Consider the following 14,371-nt stretch of genomic DNA (forward strand, 5'->3'; position numbering starts at 1 on the left):
CTGGATATAAGGCTGTAAGTCTCTAACAACGTGTTTGTGTGTGTTTCTTAATAGTCTTAAAAAAAACTCTTAAATTTGACTTGGTGTAACCTGCAGGAACTCTGTAACCTGCAGGAACGCTGTAATCTGTCTCTCTTTCTCCTCCTTCATTACACTGGTGTTTAGTGTTTATACTGCAGTGTCGGTTCGTGTTTGGCCAAATTTCATCGCTTTTATCAACGTTTTTCACCTTCGTAACATTCAAATGTTATTAAGAGATTTGCATACTTGCAATATGCTTTTTCATTTCCCATATCTGCCCCTTTTCTCTCTTTCAATCCCTTGTCTCTCACTTCTTCTTTTACTCTCTTTCTCTTTCTTTCTCTCCATGTCTCGCTTTCTTTCTTTGTATTAAGGGTGTGCAATATTGGGGAAACAAAGATATTTCGAGGATTTTTATCAGACGATAATATCAGACAATAATTTAAAAATGTGTTTTAAATGTCTTACATTGTACCAGCTCACTATTACAATGTCAATAATATACTGATTAATTGAAACAATATATTGAAGGGTACTTATTATTTAAAACTGAAGCATTCCAGTAAGAACAACAAAAAAATTACTGCTCTACCGTAAAGTGAATTTGACCAGATACGGGGGATTTTCACTTCATGCAGCGTTTTGATTGGTTAATGAAAAACGAGTGATATACCTCATAATTTGATTCTGCATATCGGTAAAACATGTATCGCACACCCCTGCTGTGTTTTCTTCTTTCGTTATCTCTCTGTTCCTGGCTTTCTTTTTCTCGCTCAATAAGCAAACACGCGCTGATGCAGAGCACTGACCCATAGCTGTCGTTGTGGGATGTGTGTATCTGCAGGCCATTTCCATACTAATAAGCTTTTATTTGCTCATTATCTCCCTGCTAAGCTTTTGGCCCCAGTCCACCAGAGTAAAGCGAAAAGCAAATGTCCTGGCTTTGACTTTTAAGGCTTTTGAACCGCACAATATTTTACTCATTACGTTATACTGAACAGATTCTCATCATCATGGACACTGTGTACTGCAGCATAGCAACAGTCCTTATTTTATAGCAACATTTCTTGGTGTGTGTGTGTGTGTGTGTGTGTGTGTGTGTGTGTGTGTGTGTGTGTGTGTGTGTGTGTGTGTGTGTGTGTGTATTTAGCTGTTCATGTTTCTTGGTTTCTCTCTGTCTGTCTTCAGGAGGAGAGGAAGGACAGAAGAGAAAGAGAAGTAAGCCAGAGGCCTTTCCCACTGCAGAAGATATTTTCTCCAAGTTTCAGCACCTTTCCCACTTTGACCAGCACCAGGTCACCTCTCAGGTAGATTTTAAATGATGATATCCGCACGTTCATCTGTATCGGTTCTTACAATTACGCTGTTTTAAATGCAGGTGAATATCGAGAGCGGCGTCATCGTGACGAATACGTGATTGTTTAGAGGTCGTGTCACAAAGATCACAAATCTAGGGTTAGGGGCACATGGCTTTTAGGCAGTAATCACAAAATGTGTTGCATGTCTGCTCACCTATTCTCAGATTTGGGATCTAAATTACAGTCATTACATTGGCATCATTAAGAAATAAATCTTGGGGCTGCAATTGGATAAGAAGTACTTTTTCTTTATTAAAGCTCAATGGTAAGATAACCGAGTAATTTGTTTTTCTTTTCGAAAAATGTTTACCACTTTATTGCTGAAATCGCAAAAAAGAAAAGCGGTAAAAACTTACCCGTTTAGTGCATTTAATAGCCATATCACATCAAAATACAAATACAGTTGCGTTCAAGAAGTCCCTCTGCAGTGCCCGTGTGGAGCAGGATATGGGAAAATATTAATATATAACTCATAATTGTGCTCACTCATATAGTTATGTAGTTAATCTCGCACAGTATCGCAATGTGGTTTTCTTGTCTCTGGAAAGCTGCTTGAGATTTTCCAAATCCGTGTATTTAAAAACGTGCTCCACTACCCGGTCTACACGACCACTGCCCAGGGACTTTTTAACCGAACTGTATATAAATCAATTTCAAATTACTTTAAAAACGGTAACCGCACCGTACAGTGTTTTAGTTTGAAATGATCCCAAACGTTTGGCGTTTCCTTTGGTTTGAATCTTCTCCTCGCCCCTCGCTGTTTACTCTCCGTTCCTCCATTTTTCATTCTGCGGCGTCTTCCGTGTTACCTGTCCAGCGCGCTCCGGAGTTTAGGCAGCGGTGCGTCAGTAATAATGGTCCATGGGAAACACAGTCCTCCGTGTTTTGTTCAATAGACTATTTTATATATATATATATATATATATATATATATATATATATATATATATATATATATATATATATATATATATATATATATATATATATATGCGCGCTACTGTAACCGGTTTAAAAGCTACTTAATTGTCGATGAATCGAACTAAATATTTTGTTCATTGTAACAAATTTCTAATTGAATTTGTGTGTGTTCAGGTGTCCAGGAACGTTCTGGAACAAATCACCAGCTTTGCCTTAGGGATGTCTTATCACCTTCCCCTGGTCCAGCACATCCAGTTCATCTTTGACCTCATGGAATACTCGCTAAACATTAGTGGCCTCATTGACTTTGCTATTCAGGTACTAATAGACTTAAAATACTGAAAACTCTCCCCGGTTTATCTTTTATTATATTATAATATATTTGAACATAAAATATCAGATTTGCAAGACTACCATTGTCATCAGTCAGACATGTCGTGTGTGTGTGTGTGTGTGTGTGTGTTAGCTACTGAACGAGCTGAGTCTGGTGGAGGCCGAGCTCCTGCTGAAGTCCTCCAGCCTGGCAGGAAGTTACACCACTAGCCTGTGTCTGTGCATCGTGGCTGTGCTCCGACGCTACCACTCCTGCCTCATCCTTAACCCTGACCAAACAGCGCAGGTCTTTGACGGGTACGGCCCCCACGTTCACTCAAACACGTCTCTGCTTCCTGCTGTTCAAAATAAAGAACCAGTTTGATCAGAAATTTTAATGCAGATTCTAAATTAAAGTCTTTCTCTGTTTTTGCTTCAAAGTATGTAAGTTAGTCGGACATCTATTTATGTTTTCATCTATTCACAGGATGCTGTACAAACAAACGTTAGAACTATATTTCAGGTAAAATAATAATGATGATGCTAACTAGAGGTGTGCAGTACAAAAAGTTCATGGTTCAGAATGTACCTCGTTTTTTTTTTCTTCAGTCACTGTTCGGCTGTATTTCTGTATGGTTAGAGAGAAGAAATGCAAAATATAAAACTGCTTGTCGTTTTTTAATGAACAGTTTTATTAACAACAATTTGCTGGGTGTGCACTAGTTTGGTAGCTACCATTGAGCCATGGATTATTGTTACATAATATTACATAATTACATAATAAGACTAAAGTCAACTGAGTAATCAGAGAAAAATGGAAGCACATTAAAAATGTTTTTTGACGTGTCCGACTGATTCGCACGCAGAGAAAATTCGGAGTATGTGCAAGCCTGAATTTTTAAAAAAAGAATTTAAACCAGGTACCAAAAAACTTTTTTAGCCGTGAACGCAGTTGTACGTGAGCACGTGACAGTGTGTGATGGTTATTATATTGTGTGTGTGCGCAGGTTGCGCATTGTGGTGAAGTCAGGGGTGAATCCTGCAGACTGTTCCTCAGCCGAGCGCTGTATCCTGGCCTACCTGTACGACCTCTATACCTCCTGTAGTCACCTGAAGAGCAAGTTTGGAGAGATCTTCAGGTGAGTTCACTTTGTTTAGCAACTCTTTATAAATCAATTAGCATCTCTGGACTAGTCAATCTGCAAATTTTCTTTTTTTTTCTCTCCTAAGTGAGTTTTGCTCCAAGGTGAAGAACTCTATCTACTGGAACATTGATCCGTCAGACTCCAACATGCTGTGGGACCAGGTGTTTATGATCGATGCCATTGCCAACCCTTCAGCCCACAACCTCAACCATTCCATGGTGGGTAAGATTCTCAACGACAGCCCAGCTAACCGCTACAGCTTCGTGTGTAACGTCTTGATGGACGTGTGTGTAGACCACCGTGATCCTGAGAGGTGAGAATATTTCAGACTTGACTTTTATTTTTATTATTTTTATACACGCTTATTATGTAGATCTTCATTGTTTTTCACAAAGGGTCTTCAATGATAGACGTGCAGATTTCGGTAACAGTCTTGTGTACCATTAAAATACACCGATCAGGCATAACATTATGAACGGTGAAGTAAACAACACTGATGATCTCTTCATCATGGCACCTGTTCGTGTGTGGGTTATTATTAGGCAGCAAGTGAACATGTTGTCCTCAGAGTTGACGTGTTTGAAGCAGGAAAAATGGCCGAGCGTAAGGATATGAGAATTGTGATGGTTAGACGACTGGGTCAGAGCATCTCCAAAACTGCGGCTCTTGTGGGATGTTTCTGGTCTGCAGTGATCAGTGTTTATTAAAAGTGCTCTAATTAAAGAACAGCTTCTAGAGTATGGATGGCCGGATGCACGTGTGGAGCGAGGGCTGGACCGTGTGGTCCGATCCAACAGAAGAGCTCCTGTACTGTAGCTCAAATTGCTGAAGTAGTTAATGCTGTTGATGCTCGACGGGTCACAGCTGTTTTTTCAGCAAAAGGGAGACTAATACAATGTTGGGCATGTGGTCATAATGTTATACCTGATCAGTGTACAGTAAAGACTGGTCATTAAATAAATATATATTTAAAAAAAATTCCCTATTTTTAACCCTTTGAAGCCTTTAAATTTCTTTCATGTTACTGTGTGTGTGTGTGTGTGTGTGTGTGGTGTTTTAGGGTTAATGATATTGGTATCCTGTGTGCGGAGCTGACCGCTTACTGCCGCTCTCTGAGCGCTGAATGGCTGGGTGTCCTAAAGGCTCTGTGCTGCTCTTCCAACAACGGCAACTGTGGTTTCAATGACCTGCTCTGCAATGTAGATGTAAGTACACACACACACACACAGCATCAGATGCATTCATTTACTGCACAAACCACATTGTTTTCAGTCATACAGAAAGTGAGAGAACAGTTAACAGTTATAATGTATGAATAAAAGTAAAAATGTGTGTCGAAATATATGCAGTAACTTTGTAGGTCAGGACAAACTTCTTATGGTGGTTAGTTACTGAAGTATGCTCTTTTTTTTTTTTTTTTTCCTCCTCGTTTCTTTTTACTCAATATGAAAGACAGTTGGTGTGTACCTGTGACTGTGTGGGGAAAAAAAAAAACATTATGCCAGATTTAACGAGATCAAAATGTTCTTGTTGAATCGATCGTATTGTTTTTAATCTTGTTAAAGGCTAATTAGAAGGGCCTGTCCCCCAAGTTTGGACATTTCTTAATGTGTTAATAAGCAGCCAAGGATAAGAATCTGCAGCTGAGGCAGTGGCAAGCTTTATACAGCAGGTGTGTGTGTGCGTGTGTGTGTGTGCCTGTACACCTGTGGTTTATTTGAGCTGACCCTGGCTCAGTGGAGATGGCCGGCAGGAAAACCGTTATTATTTGTATTTTCCTTTTTAGTAACTGTGCACGGTTTCCGGTTTGAGGTCTTTACATCTGCATTCTGGGACCATTTAGAAGCTGCTCATGATAAAATGGTGTCATTAAGGTGCTAAATATGGGTATAAATCCACAAATGGCACAACCATTCAAATCTCAAAATCAAAAGGTTGTATGTTCAAATCTCAGCACTATAAAGCTGCTGCTGCTGGACCCTTTAGAAAGGTCTTTAATGCTCAACTGCTCAGTTGAATAAATGAAATTTACTCTGACTGTATGCCAAATGTTATAAATGTCAATGTTAAACTAAATTGAATTTTCTGGTTAAAAGAACAATACTAATCAAACTGAGGTTAAATCAAAGTCGCCTGTTTAAATTGTTATTTTGTGTCCTTGCAGGTGAGTGATTTATCCTTCCACGACTCCCTGGCTACATTTGTTGCCATCCTTATCGCTCGGCAGTGTCTGCTTCTGGAGGATCTCGTGCGCTGTGTGGCCATCCCGTCTCTCCTCAACGCCGGTACTGTATTACCTTCACCCTAGGTTCAATATCTTTCACTGGGTTACTGTTCGGAAGGTTGGGGGTTCACACCCCGGTATCGCCAAGGTGCCACTCTTGGGCCCTTGAGCAAGGCCCTTTACCCTCTTTGCTCGAGGGGCGCTGTATCGTGGCTGACACTGCGCTTTGACGCCAGGCTCTGAACAAGCTGGGATATGCAAAGAAAATAATTTCATTGTGCTGTTCTGTGTGTGGGAGACACATAAAGGCTATTCTTCTAAAACAAAAAGTAAAACATTTAAATCGAAACTATATATTAAATAGAAAATGTAAATGGAAACTCGTAACGTTAATATATGTTTTCCGAACATCCCATATACCACCTGTAGTCTTTGTTTACTCTTTTAATAACCTCCACTCTTCTGGGAAGATGTTCTACAAGGGTGTTAGTAAAGTCACTGATGTAGAATGAGAAGGTCTGGGGTGCAGTCAGTGTTCACATTCGTCTCAAAGGTGTTCAGAGCTCAGACTTGGGTTTCAGATTTCAAATGAAGAGAGAATTGAATTCTAGCATATCCAAAGACCTCCTATATACAGTATAATCGTGTGCCTCCAGCTCTGTGGTACCAGTTTGGGGAGGAACCACATATGGCTGAAAATCTTAGGTGTCTCAGTACTTTTGTCTATATAGTGTATGTTTTAGTCTCTGATAGAATTTACTGTCTAGACAATTAATCAGAACCAACTGGTTGTGACAAATAAATTTTATATATCTCACAGCACATAACTAAATGGAAAAGATGCAGCACTCTAAACAGTGTTGTAATTGCACTCACTGCTATGACTCTTGCTATTTTGAAATCAGCATTAGCTCACTATTAGTAAGTAGATGTGTAAGAAGCGGTTATTCTGTCTGTCTCACACGTTACACAAAACAGTCCATGTCTCGCTCGCTGTTCTGAATAAATATAGCCGTAAATCTGGACCTGCTTTTCAGTGTTACAAATATTTCACACGTCCTGTTTTAGGGCTCCTCAAAGACACTTCATAACAAGTTCCTCTAGAACCTGTGCTTTTTTTTTCTTTTTCTTCATGCCTGTTATATTTATACAGCTTGTGTTAGAGTGAAGCAAACGAGTGTGTGTGCAATATCATGGTTCAAACCTCCCACTGTGTGGATTCACTGCGTTCACACTGTGCTGAAACAGTGACTCATGGGGAGATGCTGAATTAGACTGCTGGGCGTCTGTGTGTGTGTGTGTGTGTGTGTACATGTAGGAACAGTCTCCGTGCATGATGATTCATATCCCAATACAGGTTTCTTTGTGTTTTTTGCTCAGACCCCCAGACTTGTCTCCTAAAAGATGTGTAACCAAAGCAGGTAGAACATCACAATGAAGTCACTGATCCTTTGTAGATGTTCAGCCATTTCTCTATGTAAGATCATGTGATCGCTGATGATCACTGTGACATTTCTAGTGTATGGGGTGTTCATAAGCAGGATATAGTCATACATGTCGGTGAATTGTGATAAATATTTTTGCAATGTTCTCTAAGGAGTAAAGTCCATGACGTGTTTTGCATCTCGATCAACCCTCTGTTAGCAATAACTCTTAAAAGCTAATAACATGATTTTCTGCTCAGAAATGAAACAGTGATACATATACGTGTCTATTAAATAATGTGCACATTTTTTTTGATACAAACTCATGGGGAGCCATATTTTTATTTATATATATGCGCGCGCAATACCGGTGTTAAAAACTTTTTTATTATTTTTTGTGCCGTGACAAACAGCGGTACTTATTCCAAAACGGACAGTTACATTATTATCTGCCATACAATTGTTCTTATTTCTTTTTTTTCCCTTTTTTTTCTGCAATATGTACATAATACAAACTACAAGCAAATGAAAATATAAACAAAGAAAGAATAGAAAATAATGATTTAATTTTTTTAGGGGAGGTCCGATATATGTTTTAGAATTTACCTCCTTTTTTGATTGACAATTAGTTAATCGTAGGTTCTCAGTATTGTAGTAGAAGCTTTAGGAAAAAGCACAAAAACTCATTTCCATTATATAGTAGGGGAGAAGTGTGCAAGGGAATTCGCTATAACATTTTCAGCTTCATACTTACATACAAAGTCTGGGCAAAACTGCCTTACGTATTTAACCTACTTAATCCAGAATGTAATAAACACATTTTTCTAAAGAGGTCTGGAGGGAACTCAGAAACTTATTAAAAATAGTTATGCGGCAAAATGTCTTCTCATACTGGTAACATGGTATACAGACATGGTACACTTCCTGCTCGCTTTTTTTGATTATGATGTGTACTATGGAAACAGGAACAACCTTTATTTGTCACATACACATTACAGCACAGGAAGTTTCTTCTCTTCGTATACAGTATACCTGCTTGTTAGGAAGTTGAGGTCAGAGAGCAGGGGCAGCCTTCGTACACAATCAGTCGAACAGAGAGGGTTAAGGGTTCTTTCTCAAAAGCCCTCCAGTGGCAGCTTGGTGAAGCTGTTTCTTGAATACATGTGCTTCTGATTAGAAACCCAGAGTCTTCACTGTTTAGCCACAACTGGCAATATCAACATATTTTGCCTAAGTATATTTATTTAGCTTAATTTTAATGTGTGCGCGTGTGTGTGTTTTGCAGCTTGTAGTGAGCAGGACTCCGAGCCAGGAGCCAGACTGACCTGCAGGATTCTTCTGCATCTGTTCAAAACCCCTCAGAGAAATCCATGTCCACAGGACAGCAAGACGGGTAACACATCCAGTTGTCACATTTGTGCATACAATATTTAAAGGTGCTCTCAGTGCAAAAGTTTAATCCTTAAAGTCTTACATTCGCTGTTCAAGGTTTAAAACATTTTTAGGGTTCCACAAAACACTACATTGAGTGCACTTTGAAATGCTCCTGAAGCACTTTAGAATGTTTTTGTTTATTCGTTTCTGTTGGGTTTTTTTTCCCACTAAACCAAATATAATTCACTGTATTACAACTACAAATGAGACCAACAGCCAGTCAGCTTTTTGTTATTGGTGTGAATCCCTTTTTAGGTTCAGGGCCTGGTTATGGCCAGTCGCTAACAATGTATTTGCGTGTGTATGTCATGATATAGGATTTGATTTTCATTCTTAATAGTCTTAAATTCGACTGAAATCTGCAGAAGCCCTGTACCAGGCAAAATAGTCAATGTTGCTAAAAAAAAAAAAAAAAATGCTGACAAATCTTTTAATAAAGTGTGGTGTTTCCCCACAGATAAGGCGACAGTGGGCATCAGGTCATCATGTGATCGCCATTTGTTGGCTGCATCCCAGAATAGTATTGTAGTAGGTGCAGTGTTTGCTGTCCTAAAAGCTGTGTTCATGCTCGGTGAGTGGTTTTTATTTATTTATTTATTTATTTTCCCCTTTCTCTCTCTTCTTCTCTCTATATGTTGTTGTAATTCATATATGTACATTATAGTGTAAATCAATTGCCATACATTTTGGCAGGGATGATCATAAGTTATTGATTACATGATGATGATGATGGCAAGTCAACATTTCCAGTATTTTGTTGTATGTTATTTATAAAGACTGCATTATTGTGCCTTGTGTCGTGTGTGTGTGTGTGTGTGTGTTCGTGTTATAGGGGATGCCGAGTTAAAAGGCTCGGGCTTCTCCCACCCTGCTGGTTTAGATGACATCGGGGAGGATGACATGGGCTCGAAAAAATCCGGAGGTCGTAACATCTCTATCGAAACAGCCAGCCTAGACGTTTACGCCAAGTATGTGCTGAAAAGCATCTGTCAGCAGGTGAGGGGCCGCAAGCTTTTATTCTGGTGACCAACTGAACTGAAGTACAGGAATATAATGTTCATTCCAGGATTCATGTCGCTGTAATGTCTTCAAAGTTTTATACTTAGGGAAAAAAAACGATATGTTAACGAGCTTCTCATGGCTTGAGCTACATGGGCACCTGTAGTGGACGAAGTACGCAAACCATGGAGTTGAGTTAAAGTAGAGATACAGTAGGTAAAAAAAAGCGCCAGTCAACAGAGTTTAAAACACTCGACCCTGATTGGTGGATCTCTGCGTGTTTGTCCAGTTACGTTGTTACGTTTGATGCTTCACCACTGATGGGCACTAATTCTCTCGTCTGCAATAAAATGCCATGTGGACCATCACACCATCTACTGTGTGCTTTTGTTTCAGGAGTGGGTTGGAGAGCGCTGTCTCAAATCTCTCTCCGAGGACAGCAGCGCACTTCAGGACCCAGTGCTGGTGAACATCCAGGCGCAGAGGCTACTGCAGCTCATCTGTTACCCACACAGGCAGCTGGACAGTGAGGAGGGAGAAAACCCTCAGAGGCAGCGCATCAAACGCATCCTCCAGGTCTGATACGCACTCACAGACTTGGCTATGGAACAAGACTTGATGGATTTTTAGTGTCATGGACTTTAATAGATCAGATATTTTTGATTCATGAGAATAAACAACTCTGTAAATTTGACATCGCGTTTAAATTGGCACCATTTGGCAGTCGCCCATATCATTCATACAACTGCGCAACTATGGTGTTGAGGGCCTTGCTTAGGGGCCCAGGAGTGGCAGCTTGGTTGTGGTTGGGATTTGAACTCATGACCTTAGGATCCAATGTCCAATGCCTTAACCACTAAGCTACCACCTTTCCATTCCTGTCACACAAGCCATGCTGTCATTTTCTAATAGCATTTAGTGTGTGTGTGTGTGTGTGTGTAACTGATACTCTGAGGACCCTGCCATGTCCAATCCATTATATTACTGAACTTCAAGTGAACCCCTCGCTGAGCAAACCCAAGCAACCCCCCCGACGCCCCCATGCCCAGCTGTAAATTCTGAGGGAGGGCAGTTGAGTAATGAGGGAATCTGTTTCCACTTTGAAGTAGCTGCTCTACAGTTTCAGCTGTGCAGCTCATTTCAGTCCTCATCGCCAAACCCCAGTCTTCATGTTAGAAGAATGAGAGCCGGCGCTAAAGCCTGTTCCAGGAAACATTATAAAAAAATAGAAAATAATGGCGATTTTTTTCTCTCAAGGTGGATTCCCAAATGTATTTCGTCTTATAACTGTTATACATTTTAAAACCAGCTTAATGGAATTGAAAAAAACATTTAAATACACTAGTTTCGGTTAATTGCATTATTACAGACGATGGTAGTGTAGTGTGTTAGTAAAAAGGCATCTACTGTGGTACATCACACAACCTCAGTGTTTCAGACATGAGATGAGTAGTATGCAGATACAGACATGCTCAACCAGGGTTTCCGCAGGGTCTTAAGTCTAAAATCTAAAAATAATTTCCAAAGAAGTCTTACATTTACTGTTCTAGGTCTTAATTTTCAATGTACCGGTACCTCAGTGCAGCGTAAGTAACGCAAGGTTTAAATAAAAGCGCACATGTAGATTTCTTTCTAACATCCACATTTGGATCTCTGCAGCATTTTCAAGCCTTTATTTCTTCGCATAATAATTCTACCATGCGATCTAAATGAAAGTATGGTGTAATGATGTGTAGAAACGGTGCCCCTTTAAACCAACACTCACTTCAAACCCCTTTATGATTTCTTTCCTGCAGAACCTGGACCAGTGGACCATGAGACAGTCTTCCCTTGAGCTCCAGCTAATGATCAAGCAAAGTTCTAATAACGTAAGTCGTCCCTGTAATAGAGTAAGAAATTCTACTCGCCTTGAATTCACTTCGGCAGGAAAAATAAAGTGCGGTCGGAAAAGGTGTATGATCGATGTGATCGTTAGGAGATTTTTATAAAAAAATCATTTCGGCAGTTTTCACGCACCGCATTTGTAGCATGTGTGTGATTGCAAGCAATTATTTCAACACATTTCCCCTTATTTAGAAGAGAAAGCGTGAAATACCACAATCAGGAAACTGTTATATTGGAAGTCACGGTGGTTTTAATAATCTGAACAACCCACAAAACTAAGACATAGCAAAAGAAAAAAAAGTCTTTTTTTTTTTTTTGTCGTCCATTTATAGATCAGGGTGAAATTATGCTGAAGTTTTCCTTTACTGCTTTCTATATGATATTGTACATTATTGGAGATCGGATTATAGATTAGTCATTGCAGCACATTCTCATTGTATACAGGAGCTCTATTCCCTGCTGGAGAACATCGCCAAGGCAACCATCGAGGTTTTCCAGAAGTCTGCAGAGATGAACTCGAGTAACCCTTCCTGGAACGGCTCGGCTGCCGCGAGCAGTTCGGTCTCCAATAGCAACAACGCCAGCAAGCTCAAACCTGTGCTCAGGTGTGTGACCCCAATCAGGGCTCTGCAGAAACCCTCCTCTCAGGGCCTGTCTCGCTTTACTGGAGGTTAATGGAGGGCCTTTTAAACATACTGCAACCTCGTGAACTTTAAAAAGAAGAGGGAAAATATATCAATCAGTCCATGACATAGAGGTTCTAACAAGCAGCCTTCATTCCATGCTGGTGCAGTAGTGGCAGCTGAGGTGACGTGTGTGTGTGTGTGTGTGTGTGTGTGTGTGTGTGTGTGTGTGTGTGTGTGTGTGTGTGTGTGTGTGTGTGTGTGTGTGTCTGCAGTTCTTCAGAGCGCTCAGGCGTGTGGTTGGTGGCTCCACTGATCGCTAAACTGCCCACCTCAGTACAGGGACACGTACTGAAAGCAGCAGGGGAGGAGCTGGAGAAGGGGCAGCACCTCGGGTCCTCCTCTCGCAAGGAGAGAGATCGACAGAAACAGAAAAGGTACAAAAGATCTTAAAAAATGGAAAGAAACTTTGTTCTTCATCCCGAGCAATACACCGAAATGTCATGATACAAATTCTTTTTGGAACGTATTAGATCAGCAGTGTGTTTTAAATGCATGTAAATGTGAATATCAGGACATGAAAGCAGAAACTCTGGTCTGTCATCTCATATTCATCTGAAACCCAAAGGTCTTCAGTCTATAGGGGACAAATATCTTCCTTGTCTTTCCCATGCTAGATGAAACATATGTATACATGCTCAGCTACATACTAACATTACATATCATATGTATATATGTGTGTGTGTGTGTGTGTGTGCACTATATTTCCAAAGGTTTGTGGACCCCTGGCCATAAAATTCATATGTGCTTTTTGAACATCCCATTCCATATTTAGTCTTGTTTTGTTCTTATTATAACCTCCACTATTCTGGGAAGATGTTCCACTAGATTTTGGAGTGTACCTGTGGAGGTATGTGCTTATTCTGACACAAGGGTGTTAGTAAAGTCAGTAATCTACTGATGTAGTTGAGATGAGGGCAACTGGGGTGCAGGCAGTGTTACAATTCATTCAAAAGGTTTTCAGTAGGGTTGAGATCATCGCTCTATAGCAGAAGATCTTCTACTCCATCCCATGTTAAGCATATCTTCATGAAGTTAGCTTTGTGCAACAATGTATTGTCATGCTGGAACAGGTTTGGGTCTCCTAGTTGATGTGTGAAGGGTGAATTTCATGCTACCGCATCCAAAGACGCCTGATACAATCGTGTGCCTTCAACTTTGCAATAACAGTTTGGGAAAGAACCACATATGGCTGAGAAAATCAGGTGTCCCAATACTTTTGTCCATATAGTGTTTGTGTATGCATAACCATTGACTAGGTTAGCACAGTAAATATTAGTCAATTGTTAGAATATTCGATTTTATTAAATAAAATATATGCTTTATTTTATATTTGGTATTGATGCATACATTATCTGGATCTTTTGTTGTCATGTGGATAATAGTATATAAATATGATGGTGTATATAAATATGTTCCACTTTTATCCATTTTTGTTTAAAGTTTTGATCTGGATCTTATTCCTACTGTGCTGCTGTGATTTTGTTTTGTAGTATGTCCCTTTTGAGCCAGCAGCCTTTCCTGTCTCTGGTGCTTACATGCCTGAAAGGCCAGGATGAGCAGAGAGAGGGACTCCTTACCTCCCTCTACAGCCAGGTGCAGCAGGTACAGCAGCTCTTCATAACGATTTAAATTAGGACCATGTCTTGGACAATTGACCAGAATGGATTTGTTACAGAATGGAGATATATATTTATATATATATATATATATATTTATATATATATATATATATATATATATATATATATATATATATATAAAATCAGCTTTAGTGTAATTTCTTGTCCGTGGTTCCTGAGAGCACACCTCTTGTTTGGGTCTGTACTGAGACTGAATGCTTTGTGTGCTGGATTTTAAATAGATCGTCACTAACTGGCGTGAGGATCAGTATCAGGATGACTGCAAGGCGAAGCAGATGATGCATGAGGCTCTGAAGCTGCGACTCAATTTAGTAAGAATCGTG

At 39.9% G+C, this 14,371-nt stretch overlaps 1 protein-coding gene across 2 annotated transcripts in view; it reads left to right on the plus strand.

The window, feature by feature from the left end:
* The window catches only part of med12 (mediator complex subunit 12), a 44,223-nt gene that overhangs the window by 17,258 nt on the left and 12,594 nt on the right, over positions 1-14,371 (plus strand). For both annotated transcript variants that reach the window (XM_046859042.1, XM_046859041.1), the window contains exons 17-32: positions 1,210-1,328; positions 2,475-2,618; positions 2,767-2,930; positions 3,620-3,751; positions 3,843-4,070; positions 4,818-4,962; positions 5,922-6,042; positions 8,691-8,798; positions 9,297-9,410; positions 9,672-9,835; positions 10,235-10,414; positions 11,635-11,706; positions 12,167-12,327; positions 12,621-12,782; positions 13,899-14,010; positions 14,270-14,359. In XM_046859042.1, the coding sequence (XP_046714998.1) occupies positions 1,210-1,328; positions 2,475-2,618; positions 2,767-2,930; positions 3,620-3,751; positions 3,843-4,070; positions 4,818-4,962; positions 5,922-6,042; positions 8,691-8,798; positions 9,297-9,410; positions 9,672-9,835; positions 10,235-10,414; positions 11,635-11,706; positions 12,167-12,327; positions 12,621-12,782; positions 13,899-14,010; positions 14,270-14,359 (2,216 nt within the window). The remainder of the gene's footprint in view (positions 1-1,209; positions 1,329-2,474; positions 2,619-2,766; positions 2,931-3,619; positions 3,752-3,842; positions 4,071-4,817; positions 4,963-5,921; positions 6,043-8,690; positions 8,799-9,296; positions 9,411-9,671; positions 9,836-10,234; positions 10,415-11,634; positions 11,707-12,166; positions 12,328-12,620; positions 12,783-13,898; positions 14,011-14,269; positions 14,360-14,371) is intronic.

Source organism: Silurus meridionalis, chromosome 10, assembly GCF_014805685.1.
Source record: "Silurus meridionalis isolate SWU-2019-XX chromosome 10, ASM1480568v1, whole genome shotgun sequence".
Taxonomy (NCBI): domain Eukaryota; kingdom Metazoa; phylum Chordata; class Actinopteri; order Siluriformes; family Siluridae; genus Silurus; species Silurus meridionalis.